Below are 12566 nucleotides of genomic sequence, written 5' to 3' on the forward strand. Positions count from 1 at the left end.
ATGCTGCTTTGGCTGCTGCTAGTGCTGCTGCTCCTAATTGTGCTGCTATTGCTGCTTCTGCTAATGTTGCTGTTGCTAATGTTGCTAGTAGTGCTGTTACTAATGCTGCTGTTGCTAGTGCAGCTATTGATACTGCTGATATAGCTGTTGCTGCTGCTGCTGCTGCTGCTGCTGCTGTTTGCTGTACATAAGGTATGTGCAGCTTTGTTTTTTCTTGTTTTTGTTTGCAGGAGATTAATTTGTGCGTGGACCCATACGGCGAATTTGACTGTGTTGTTATCTCTCCCTTCAAGCAGCTCCTAGGCAGCCCTGCTGCTGCTGCTGCTGCTGCTGCTGCTGATGATGATGATGATGATGATGCTGATGCTGAAGACGCAGCCAGCGCAGCAGCAGCAGCAGGAGCAGCAACAGCAATAGGAACAGCAACAGCTGTAGGAGAAGAATTATTAGTTAACGAAGAAGACGAACCCCCAGCATCACCACCATCAGCAGCATCACCAGCATCACCAGCATCACCAGCAGCAGCAGCAGCAGCAGCAGCAGCAGCAGCAGCAGCAGCAGCAGCAGGAAGATGTAGAGGAGGCTTAATGTCTGTGGAGTCAATATGGAAGTGCTCTCTCTCCCCCTTTCTTTCAAACCCCTCAACCCGCTGCCGCTTGTTTGCTGCTGGAGATATATTTGCTGCTGGAGGTCTGCAGTTCAAAGTTTGTTCGACGAACCCTTCTTCTCCTGCTGCAGGCGCAGCTCGCATCGGCCCTTCTACAGCCATTCGCATTGCAGGTAACGCCTTATTAGGGTTTAGTAGGGTTTATTAGGGTTTATTAGGGTTTATTAGGGTTTGACGATTTGTTGGGGTTTAGTAGGGTTTAGTAGGGTGTAGTAGGGTTTAGTAGGGTTTATTAGGGTTTATTAGGGTTTAGTAGGGTTTAGTAGGGTTTATTAAAGTTTATTAGGGTTTATTAAAGTTTATTAGGGTTTATTAAAGTTTATTAGGGTTTATTAGGGTTTATTAAAGTTTATTAAAGTTCATTACGGTTTATGAGGGTTTATTAGGGTTTGACAGCTTATTAGTTGCTGCTGCTGTTTTGGTTGCTGCTGCTGCTCTTGCTGTTGCTGCTGCTGCTGCTGCTGCTGCATGCATGTATGAATGTTTATGTGCTACGTTTGCAGAGGCTTTGGACTTTAGTGTGATTGACGCCATCAGTTTGCTGCAGCCGGAAGCAGCAGCAGCAATAAAACAAAGTGCTGCTTATATGAGACCCCAGTTGCTGCTGCGGGCCTTTAACAGGCTGCCAGAGGAGACACAGTTGCTGCTGCAGCAAATAGGAGCTCTTGCTGCTCTACCGCAGGAGCCCCTGCAGCAGCAGCTGAAGCAACAGCAACAGCAGCAGCAGCAGGAAGCGCCGCGTACACACGCCACCAGCAACAGCAGCAGCAGAAGGAGGAGAAGCAGTAGCAGCAGCAACAGCAGCAGCAGCAGCATTCGAGACACCCATAGAGATTCACCTTTGATAGAAAGCGAGGGGCCCCTCGTTAGCGAATTTGGGGGCCTCCCGAGGGCCCCTTTAAGCCCCTACATGCGCAGGCTGCCTCCTGTTAGGCAGCAACCAGCAGCAGCAGCAGCAGCAGCAGCAGCAGCAGCAGAAACAGCAGCACAAGCACCTTTAGGCAGCGGGTTGCTGCTGTCTTCACCTGCCAGTGTTGGGGGGTCTCCCTCTCCTTCAGCAAACCCTTCGGCTTCCGAGGGGCCCCTCGAGGGGCCCCTCCCCCACAGCTCATTGGATGAACCAGCAGCAGCAGCAGCAGCAGCAGCAGCAGCAGCAGAAGCAGAAGCAGAGGAACCTGGGGTGTCTCCTTGGCTCGATGCGCCGTCTGCATGCTCCTTGACCGAACCTGCTCCTGCAGCAGCAGCAGAATCAGCAGCAGCAGCAGCAGCAGCAGCAGCAGCAGGTGAAGGAGCATGGCAACGATTTGCTAACTCAAGTGAGGGGGGCCCCCCTTCTGTCGATGGAGGGGGCCCCTGGGCTGAGGTATTAGGGGCCCTGGGGCCCCCCAGCAGCAGCAGAAGCTCCTCCCTGGCAAGCCGAGCGTCTTCTGATTCAGCAGCTTCAAGTGATTGGGTAGGGGGGCCCCCCTCACCAGGGGGCCCCTCTTCAAGGACCCCTTCTACAGCCTCTTCTACCAGCAGCTTTAGCTGGGGGGCCCCCCGACTTGCTGCAGAGACAATAGAGCATGAAATGCTTCTAACAAACCATCATCATCCTGCTGCAGTACAAGCAGCAGGAGAAGGGGCCCCTAGGAGGGGGCCCCCAGCAGCAGGGGCCTCGGGAAGGGGGGGCCCCCTCTCTAATGAAAATACAAACCCGTTGCTACCAGAACCTCAAGGGGCCCCCCTACTTTATAATGCTTCGAACATAAACTCCAGTAGCACTGAGGGGGGCCCCAGCGATCTGCTGAGAGGCATAGCTGAGGATGCCGCCCCTGCTGCTGCTGCTGCTGCTGCTGGTGTTGCTGCTGCTGTTGACAGCCCGAGGTGGGGGAGGGGGCCCTGCAGCGGTCCCCCGCAATCATCATCTGAGGAAGAGGAGGGGCCCCCGGCCTCCTCTCCCCCATTCGTAGGTGCAACAGCAGCAGCAGCAGCAGCAGCAACAGCAGCAGCAGCAGCAGCAGCAACAGCAGCAGCAGCAGCAGCAGGAGGAGCAGCAGCAGGAGGAGCAGCAGGAACAACGATAACAACAGCAGCAGGATCTTCTCCAGCTAGTTCATTGCTGTCTCCTTCAAGGGGCCCCCAACCCAAGGGCCCCTTTGCTGCTCTTGGATCGGCTGTTGATACTTTTTGTCTCCCTCTATCTTCAGGCGGAGGCTCTTTCTCTCTCCCCAACACTGCACGCCCATTACCCTTTAGAACAGTACGCTTATTTAGGGGGCCCCCCTCTGAGGGGCCCCCAGAAGGGGCCCCCCTCCTTGGGGGGCCCACCCCTGAGAGGCCCCTACTTGGGGGGCCCCCTGAGAGGCCCCTACTTGGGGGGCCCCGTGAGAGGCCCCTTATTGAGGGGCCCCCTGAGAGGCCCCTCCTAAGAGGGCCCCCTGAGAGGCCCCTCCATGGGGGGGGCCCTGAGGGGCCCCCTTTAGGGGGCCCCCATGAGGGTACCGTACCTAAAGTAAATCTCACTCGGCCGAGCGTCGGGTTAGAGCATCAGGGGGGCCCCCCTAATACTAACTTGGGGCCCCTACTTAGCTTTAGTTCATCGAGGGCCCCCCCCCCTCCCTTCTCATTAAGTGGTGGGGTATTTGCTGGAGATGAAGGCTTATTGGGGGCCCTCCTGTCAAGGGGGCCCCAAAGGGGGGCCCCTCCTTCCTCCGCTACCCGTAGAGATGCAGACGGCTGCAGCAGGTGCAGCGTTGCTGCTGCCTTCTTATAAGCTGCTGCAACAGCAGCAGCAGCAGCAGCAGCAGCAACAGCAGCAACAGCAGCAGCAGCAGCAGCAACAGCAGGCAACACCCTTGTGGCCCATTGTGCTTGCATTTTAAAGCCTTACGTGCATTCAAGGCTGGGGGGCCCCCAAAGCTGCAGCAGAGGCCCTCCCCCCCTTCCGCTAAACCCTAAACCCTAAACCCTAAACCCTAAATAATACCGCACTTTAGAAGACTGCTTTTGAGTTGTTTGATAAAACCCCAAGAGGGGCCGCAAAAGGCGTTTTCAGTTCTGCTGTCTTCCTCTCCTTGTCTTCCCAGCCACTGATGTATATATATATATATATATAGAGAGAGAGAGAGAGAGAGAGGCATAACACATATATATATATATGTATATATATATATATAGAGAGAGAGAGAGAGAGACAGAGAGAGAGACAGAGAGAGAGACAGAGAGAGAGGCTTAGCATATATATATATATATATATAGAGAGAGAGAGAGAGAGAGAGAGAGACAGAGAGAGAGACAGAGAGAGAGGCAGAGAGAGAGGCTTAACATATATATAATATATATACATATATATGTATATATATATATATATATGTATATATATATATATATATATATATATGTTAACAAAGTGCAGAATAGATATGACATAGGTGGGCATTATATGCAAATATAATCTGCATTAATATACATATAGGCGTTGTATGTATATAACATATATATATATATGATATATATATATATGATACATATATATATATATATATCATATATATATATATATATCATATATATATGCGTATCTGTCTATATATCTATAGATCTACCTATCTACCTACCTACCTATATATGTATATATGCATATATATATATATATATGCATACATATATATATATATATATATGCATGTTTCACATATATATATATATGCATACATATATATGCATCTATATATATATATATATACAAAATGCATTAAAAAGTAGAATTTATATTGTACGTATACTTCAATTCTTTTCTTGCTGCGGGGCGAGGGGGGCCCCCGCAGTTTGTTTGGGGGCCCCTTTAAACAAATGCCTGTAAACCCTAGAAGGTTCTGCAGCGCCTCAGCCAAGGTTTAGGGTTTAGGGTTTAGGGTTTAGGGTTTGCCCGACAGGGTTTCGGGGGCCTCTAAGACAATATCAATGTAGTAGGGCCCCACAGCAACCTCACGAAGCATGTTGTTGTTGTTGTTGCTGCTGCTGCTGCTGCTGAGGCCCTGTAGAGCTGCTGCTACTTCGCGCTGGAACTGCGAAGACGAAGGGCCCCCCCCTAAATTCTGTTGCTGCAGTTGCTGCTGCCGCAAGTGCTGCTGCTGCAGTTGCTGCTGCTGCACCTGCTGCTGCGGCTGCTGCTGCACCTGCTGCTGCTGCTGCTGCTGCATCGAGCGCAAAAGGCCTGCCAAAGCTGTCCCGGGCTCCAGTCGTTGCTGCGCCGGCAGGTACGATTCTTTTGCTGCTGCTGCTGCTGCTGCTGCTGCTGCTGCTGCTGCTGCTGGACTCTCCATTAGCGTTGGTATGAGGGAAAACCCTGTTTGCTGCAGGGAGATCTGCTGCTGCTGCTGCAGCTGCAGCAGAACGAGCTCCATCTGCTGCACAAGGGGCCCCTCCGGGGACCCCCAAAGGGAGGGGTCTGCAGATAGCAGCAGCAGCAGCAGCAAATGACGCAAGGTGCGCAGCGGCAGCAGCTGCAGCATACAGGAAGGAGACAGATAAGCAGCAGGGGGTCCTTGCCTGAGCAGCAGCAGCCGCCGCCGACGGCCCTGAACTCCTTGCTGCAGGTGCTGCTGCTGCTGCACTACCTGCTGCTGTTGCTGCTCATTTTCTCCCTCTCCATCACCATTTGCTGCACCCGCTGCTGCTCCACCTGCTGCTGCTGCTGCTGCTGCAGGTAAAGGAAGCACCCTTGCGAGCAGCGCCATAGACAAAGCAGCAGTAAACGACTGCCTGCAGAGCCGCGCCGCCCCCATACCAGTGAAGGCCTTCAAAGGGGGCCCCTTGGGGGCCCCCCCTTCTAAGTTGGGGGCCCCTATAGGGTCCTGGGCCCTGCTGCAGCAGATACCGAATGCTGCAGCAAGGGGGGCCCCTCTTAAGTGCTGCGGCGAGAATTGCTGCTGCCAAAGAGACAATAAACCACCAGCTGTCTCCTCAACAGCAGCAGCAACGAGACGAAGGGGCTCCCAGTGCATGCAAGGCCCTTTCTTAGCTCCCAAGATACAGCTCCTGCTGCTGCTGCTGCTGCTGCTGGGCGTTGTCCTGCCTTGCTGCTGCTGGTGCTGCTGCTGCTGCTGCTGGATAGGGGGCGCATGCAGCACCAGCCCCAAAAGGAGACTTTGAAGAGCTACAAGAGGAACCTTCTCCAGGGAGTTGATGTTAAGGGCCCCCAAAACAGGCAGAGAGTAAATCTCATAGGGGGCCCCTGAGGGGGCCCCACTCTCTAGGGGCCCTTGGGGGCCCCCCCACTCCTGGGGTCCTTCAGGGTCCTGTCTTATAAGAGGCCCCTTGGGGGCCCCCTCTTCTATAAACCCTTGAGGCCCCCTTCCTTCCTGGGGCCCTTGGGGGCCCCCCATCTCTAGGGGCTCTTCAGGGGCCCCTAGAGATGGGGGCCCCTTTGGGGACCCCCGCTCCTCAAGGGGCCCCTGGGGGGCCCCTTCCTTCCCTAGGGGCCACTGAGGGGCCCCCCACTTCCCTAGGGGCCCCTGGGTGGGCCCCCCCTCCTCTAAGGGCCCCTGAGGGGCCCCCACTGCAACAGTAGGGGGCCCCCTGTATTGTTTTGGAGTAGGCCAGAGGGCTGGGAGGAACGTGAGAGGCGGCAAATACGGCAACGCAAAGCCGAGCATTGCTAAGTCCTCAGCTTCATCATCACTAGCTGCTGCTGCTGCTGCTGTTGCTGTTGCTGTTGCTGTTGCTGTTGCTGCTGCTGCTACAGTGAGTGGTGTGTTTCCTACGCTCGCTGCTGCTCCTGAGGCGGCTGCGTTGGTTCCTGCTGCTGCTGCTGTTGCGGCTCGTGCTGCTGCAGTTTGACTGGTGAGGCCGTTCCCTTCGTGCTGCTGCTGCAGCAGCAAAGCTTTCTGCTGCTGCTGCTGCAGCAGCAGTGCAAGGTACTGCAGCCATTGAGGACTCGGAGGGGGGGCCCCTGAAGTTGCTGTTGCCAGCAGCAGCTGCAGCAGCTCCCGTCTGCTGCAGCGGTCAAACCCCCGAATATGAAGCTGCGTATACACCTGGGGGCCCCTCAGATGGGGGGGGCCCTGCTGCAGCAGCAAACGTAATAGATGCCGCTTCCTCTGGGGGGCCCCCAACGCCCATCCTACCGAACCACCCCAAGCATCTAAGAGGGGCCCCCAGGGGGCCCCCTGATCCTCTATTTCAGAAGCATCAAGCCCCCCTGCTGCTGCTGCAGCATCAGCCATCTCCTTTTGTGCTGCTGCTGCTGTTGCTGCTGCTGCTGCTGCAGCTGTGGGGGCAGAGAAGATGCTGCGGCTGCGGCAGCCTCTGCTGCTGGTTTTGCTGCTGCATAAAGACCTGCTGCTGTTTTTGCTGCTGCAATTTCTGGATCTGCTGCTGCTGCTGCAGTGTGAACGGGGCCCCCTTTGTTTGGTGGGGGGCCCCCCTGGAGGAAAGTAATGAGTGAAGAGATAACGAAAAAAAGAAGGCTGGGGGGCCCCCAATGCATGCAAAGTATTTGCAAGACAGCACAAAGCAGGTGAAGGCCACAGATCTAATAAACAAAAGAAGTGGGGGCCCCCCCCTTCTGGTGTTACTGCAGCAGGGGGCCCCCCAGATAAACCCTTTACAGTCAAGGGGCCCCCTACTTCTGCCCCTCTGGGGGCCCCCCTATTCAAAGAAGAGGGTACTGCGGGGGCCCCCCTTAAAGGCTTCATTAAATAATAGCATAAGGCAGCTATGAGGCCGTCGTGAGAGAAGCTGCTATATGCGAAAGACTGCAGCAGCAACAGAGGCAGCAAACAAATTGCTGCAGCACCGGGGGCCCCTGGGGGCCCCAGAGGAACCCTAGGAAGCAGACAACGAAGTGATGCCTCTGAAATAAGAGGAGCAGGGGGGCCCCCCAAAGGGTTTGCTGCACGGGGGCCCCCACCACAACCCTGGGAAGCAGCAGCAAGAGCCCTAGGTGTTGTTGTTAGGAAGGCATCAATACGCTGAAGAAGAGCTTCGCTAATAAGAGACAAAGCCTGAAAACAAACCCATAAAACCCTAAACCCTAAACCCTAAACCCTAAACCTTAAACCTGAAGAAATATAAACCCTAAACCCTAAACCCTAAACCCTTAATCCGGAATCCTAGGTCCTTAATCCGAGATCGTAGACCCTAAACCCTAAACCATAAACCATAAACCCTAAACCCTAAACCCTAAACTCTAGAGTCGCACCAGGAAGAAAGGACCCTTAGGCCCTTTGGGGGCCCCCCTTTCAGCGCGAGCCTCCGCCAGCACTGTAGCAGCAAACACCAATCTTTCAACTTCTTCTGATGCTGCTTCGTCTTGCTGCTGCTGCTGCTTTTGCTGCAGCTGGGCTGCAGCAGCAGCAGCAGCAAGGGGAGGCAAGCTGCACCGCCCACTCAAAATGGGGGCCCCCTGGGGGGCCCCCCAGTCTCCTTGAGCCTCCCATATAACCCTTTCTAGAAGCTGCAATAGCGCACTGGGGGCCCTTATAGAAGGCAGGGGCCCTTGTAATGCGGTGGGGCCCCCCGGGTTTGGTTGGGGGGCCCCCCAAGGGGGCCCCCTAGAGCGCTGCTCCGATTGCTGCTGGAAGGCAGCAAGAATCTGCAGCAAACTGGTGAGAGGTATAGGGGCCCTCAGCAGCAAACCTGATGCAGCAGAAAGACCTGTGGGGGCCCCCCATCCCTCCTTCTCCCTATCAAGGGGCCCCCAAAAGGAATCAGCACTAATAAGGGCCCCTGGAGGTAGACAAGGACGTCGCGAGGCCCCCAATGCATGCAGCAGCACCGCACCTACGACCTCCCTATACACCCCGTGCAGCTGCCTGCCCCACACCGCTACGCTGGGGGCCCCCCCCAATGATGGGCCCCTGTGGGGGGCCCCCAAGGGGCCCCCTCCAGCTGCAGTGCAGACAGTAGAAGGGGCCCCTGTGGGGCCCAGTGGGCTCCTCACCGCTTCAGGGGCCCCTCTGAGGGGCCCCTCTAGGGGGCCCCTTTCACTGGCTTCGATTCGTTGCTGCTGCTGCAGTGCTGCAGCAAGACATCCATATATCCCTACAATTGCTGCGATCTCCCTCACAGAGAAGGGGGGCCCCACAAGGGCCCCCTGGGGGCCCCCCGTGTGCCTGCTGACGCCCCTAAGGAGACATCGTAGGGCTTCAAGGAGGCCCCGCAGCATCTGGTCGCAGAGCAGTAGCAGATCTACCAGAGAAGGCATCTGGGGGGCCCCGTTAGGGCCCCCTGGGGGCCCCCTGCATGCATCACAGAGAGGGGCCCCCCTACCATCGTTGTTGTTAGAGAAGGGATCGCTACCTTTGCTTCTACATACACTATCAGGCACCTGAAATGCAGCAGCTGTTGCTGCAGCAGCTGCAGCAGGAGCAGCAGCAACTGCAGCAGGAGCAGCAGCAACTGCAGCAGTAGGAGCAGCAGCAGGAGCAGCAGCAACTGCAGCAGGAGCAGCAGCAGCTGCTGCTGCTGCTCTTATGGCTACAGCGAGTCTTGCTGTTGCTCTCAGAAGAGGGCGCAGCAGCGGCAGCGCAGCATGAGGGGGTGGGGCCTCCAATCGGGGGGCCCCTCGGGGGCCCCCCGGGGCCCCGACCTCCCAGGTGAGTTGAAAGCGAGCAGCAGCTGCTGCTGCTGCTGTCTGCCCCCAAAATAGAGGACAACATGCACATCCCCTTGCTGCTGCTGCTTCTGCTGCAGCAACAAGATGCCTTATATCGACAAAGGGGCCCCCAGGGGCCCCCAGAGGCCCCTCTCCATTGTTGATTCTGCTGTCAGGGCTGGGGCCCCCTGTTGGGGGCCCCAGGGCCCCTAATGGCCCTCCAGAATAGGGTACTGCAGAAGATATATTTAAAGGGGCCCCCAAGGAGAGCTGGGGCTGAAAGCAAGGGGCCCCTGCACATACACCCCAAAACCTTTGTACTCTAATATAACAGGATTCACAGGAAGTTAGCACAAGGGCCCCCAAAGGAGCCCCCCTATTGGAGAACCCCCTGTTGGGGGCCCCCCTGCTGGGGGCCCCCCTTTTAGGCGGCCCCCTGTTAGGGGCCCCCTTGTTGGGGGCCCCCCTGTAGGGGGGCCCCCTGAGGAGTAGACGGCCACCAAGAACGCCTCTAGAGGGGAAAGATAGAGGCATCAGGGGCCTCTGTTGTTTGTTGCATGCAGACAGGGGCCCCCATGAAGCCCTGGGGACCCTTTAGTATGTTTAGGGGGCCCCTACGAGTCGAGGGTTTGGCGTAGGGGGTGTATTCGGGGCCCCCCAGGCTAATGATTAAACCCTTCTGGGGCCCCCACCTTTAAAATAGAATTTAAAAGAAGATTATACATGAATAAATTGTCTTCACTAAACAACAAAAAGATAAAAGGGTAGGAGGGGGGGCCCCGAGGCCCCTGGGGGCCCCCCCTGCAGCGTGTGAAGGTAGAGCAGGAGGGGGCCCCAGATTTTGTATTTCTTTGTGTGTTTTTTTGTCTTGAATTTAGGGTTTAGGGTTTAGGGTTTAGGGTTTGAAGAGTATTATTAGGGGGCCCCCTCTCTACAGTAGGCTTAGAGCTGCATACCTTATCTTGTCTTGTTGCTGGGGGGCCCCACGCAGATTGACGGGGGGCCCCCGGTGTGGTTGTAAGGTAAACCCTTTCTCTTTGTCTTAGTCCTTTCTGTTTTAATTAATTAAAACAGAAAAAGAGGGGCCCCTCAACAACTGCAGCAAAGGGGGGCAAACAAGGCATCATACTCCCCACACACCGCAGCTACTGCTGCTGCTGCTGCTGCTGCTGCTGCAGCTGTTCTTGCTGCAGCTGTTGCTGCAAAAACACTCGGGTGTGTGCGGGCTTGAAGTTGCCTTGCTGCGTCCTTTGGTATTGTTTAAGCCCGAGGCTTTAGGGTTTAGGGTTTAGGGTTTAGGGTTTAGGGTTTAGGGTTTGTTGAGGCCTGTTCATGTTCCATAGAAAACGAGGCGCGGGGGCCCCCATGGGGCCCCCCCTGACGTTTTCTTTGCGTGGATCTGTGTGTTCATGGGTGGGGTTGCTGTTGCTGCTGCTGCAGCAGCAGCTGCTGCTGCTGCTTGCCCCTCCTGTGGGGGCTCTTTCTCTACTTCCTCCCCCAAGAGCAGCAGCTAATAGCAGCAGTTTGCTGCTGCCTTCTGTGTCTCTGGGGGCCCCCTCTTTGCAGGGGACCCCACGTTGGTTGGGGGCCCTCAGAGGTGGGGGGCTCTTCGGTAGCTCAGGGTCAAGCGCAGCAGCAGCAGCAGCAGCAGCAAAGGGGGGCCCCCAGGGGGGGGCCTCTGGAGGGGCCCCCTTTGGGGGGCCCCCATCGGGTACGGGTAGTGGTGGTAATATTAAGAGGCCCCCCAATCTATTGACTTTGGGGGCCCCACACTCTTCGGATGTTGCTGCGGTGTATATACACCCGAAGAGAGCTAGGGCGCTGCAGCTGCAGCCAGGAGCTCCGCTTGTATTGCAGGGGCGTAGAAAAAGAAAAAGTGTTGGGGTTTTAATAGAAGACAAGGAGTTGAAGGAAGATGAGGTCTCTGTACACCCCAGGGTGTATGCGCAGCTTAAGCTATATGAAGGTGACCTTCTTCTTATAGAGCGCTTAGATGTTTTACCATTGGCTTCTCGGGTGTACGTGCAGATATTTAATGATAGCTTTCCATTCCTAGGAGCAGCAGCCGCAACAGGGGGGGGCCCCCGTGGGCCCCTCGATAAAGGGGGGCCCCCAGGGGGCCCCCAGGCTTGGGAAGCGGTGCTGCATGCAATAGAAAGCTTCTTTAACTCACGTCCTAGACCCCTCCGTGTTGGTGATCAATATAAAATTCCGGTGTATGTACAGGGGAGACGAGGAGAAGAAAGAAGTGGTAATAATGCTGGGGGGCCCCCCTTGGGGGGGGCCCCTGGGGGCCCCCAGGGTTTGCAAGAAGAAATAGAAATAAAGATAATGCGGATAGATGGAGAAAATAAACACGATTTAGAATTTGGGTTGGTGGGGGAACAAACAACAAAAATAATCGGAGAAGATGGCCTAGATAGAGGTGAGCAGACACCCGAAATATTCTTCCTTTTGCTGCTGTTGCTGCTGCTGTTGCTGCTGCTGTTGCTGCTGCTGTTGCTGCTGCTGTTGCTGCTGCTGTTGCTGTTCTTTCTCTCTGAGAGAAAGATGCTTCGCGGTGTCTTTCTCCCCAGCTCTTCTCTCTTTTGAGGGTTTAGGGTTTAGAGTTAGGGTTTTGGGGTTTAGGGTTTAGCGTTAAGTGTTTAGGGTTAATGGTTCAGCGCCTAGCATTTGTTATTTAGGGTTTAGGGTTTAGGGCGTGCGTTTTATGGCTTACAATTAAGAAAATTAGCCTCAATAGATACGGCTTAGGGTTTAGGGTTTAGGGTTTAGGGTTTAGGGTTTAGGGTTTAGGGTTTGCATGCAGAGGCGTTTGATTCTGCTAGCGAGGTGACCTATGACGACTTAGGGGGCCTCAAGAAGGAAGTGCAGCTGCTTCGGGAATATGTTGAGCTGCCTCTTCGTTTTCCTAATGTGTTTAAACAGGTACAATCGCCTGAGGGTTTAGGGTTTAGGGTTTAGGGTTTGGGGTGTGGGGTTTAGGGTTTACGGTTTAGGGTTTGGGGTTGGGGGGGTTGCCTCCTGCTCGCCTGCAGACATGTGCAGATATGTCTCTGCTTTGCTGCTGCTGCTGCTGTTTTCAAGGGTTTAATGTGTGGGTTCAGAGGGGGTCCTAGGGTTTAGGGCTTAGGGTTTAGGGTTTTTGCTGATTGCTTTTCTGTGTTTCTCTCTCCAGCTGTCCACGCTCTGCATGCATCCGCATTTAAATTCATACATTTTCTATGCATATATATAGGTGTATATACATATATATATATATCATAGGTGTATATGTATATATATATATATATATGGATGCATATATGTATATTATGT

The 12566-nt window shown here is 54.8% G+C and overlaps 3 protein-coding genes across 3 annotated transcripts in view; 2 read left to right on the plus strand and 1 right to left on the minus strand.

Annotated features, from left to right (window-relative positions):
* EAH_00009820 (TPR domain-containing protein, putative) overlaps window positions 1–3600 on the plus strand; it is a gene marked incomplete at both ends in the record, with an annotated part of 13327 nt that extends 9727 nt beyond the window's left edge. Inside the window, 3 exons of the mRNA XM_013395284.1 lie at window positions 231–780; window positions 1171–3187; window positions 3534–3600. Coding sequence (XP_013250738.1) covers window positions 231–780; window positions 1171–3187; window positions 3534–3600 — 2634 coding nt within the window. The remainder of the gene's footprint in view (window positions 1–230; window positions 781–1170; window positions 3188–3533) is intronic.
* Window positions 3601–4566: 966 nt separating this feature from the next.
* Window positions 4567–8819, minus strand: EAH_00009830 (hypothetical protein, conserved; the record flags this gene model as incomplete). The annotated part of the gene is made up of 2 exons (XM_013395285.1): window positions 4567–7656; window positions 7854–8819. The coding sequence occupies 2 exons, from the start codon at window positions 8817–8819 to the stop codon at window positions 4567–4569; spliced, it is 4056 nt and encodes a 1351-aa protein (XP_013250739.1).
* A 1761-nt stretch (window positions 8820–10580) lies between these two features.
* On the plus strand, window positions 10581–12367 carry EAH_00009840 (hypothetical protein, conserved; the record flags this gene model as incomplete). The annotated part of the gene is made up of 3 exons (XM_013395286.1): window positions 10581–11673; window positions 12058–12176; window positions 12356–12367. 3 exons carry the CDS (start codon window positions 10581–10583, stop codon window positions 12365–12367), a joined length of 1224 nt encoding a protein of 407 aa, XP_013250740.1.
* Window positions 12368–12566: the final 199 nt, after the last annotated feature.

Source organism: Eimeria acervulina, genomic scaffold (genome assembly GCF_000499425.1).
Source record: "Eimeria acervulina Houghton genomic scaffold, Eah_scaff49, whole genome shotgun sequence".
Taxonomy (NCBI): Eukaryota; Apicomplexa; class Conoidasida; order Eucoccidiorida; family Eimeriidae; genus Eimeria; species Eimeria acervulina.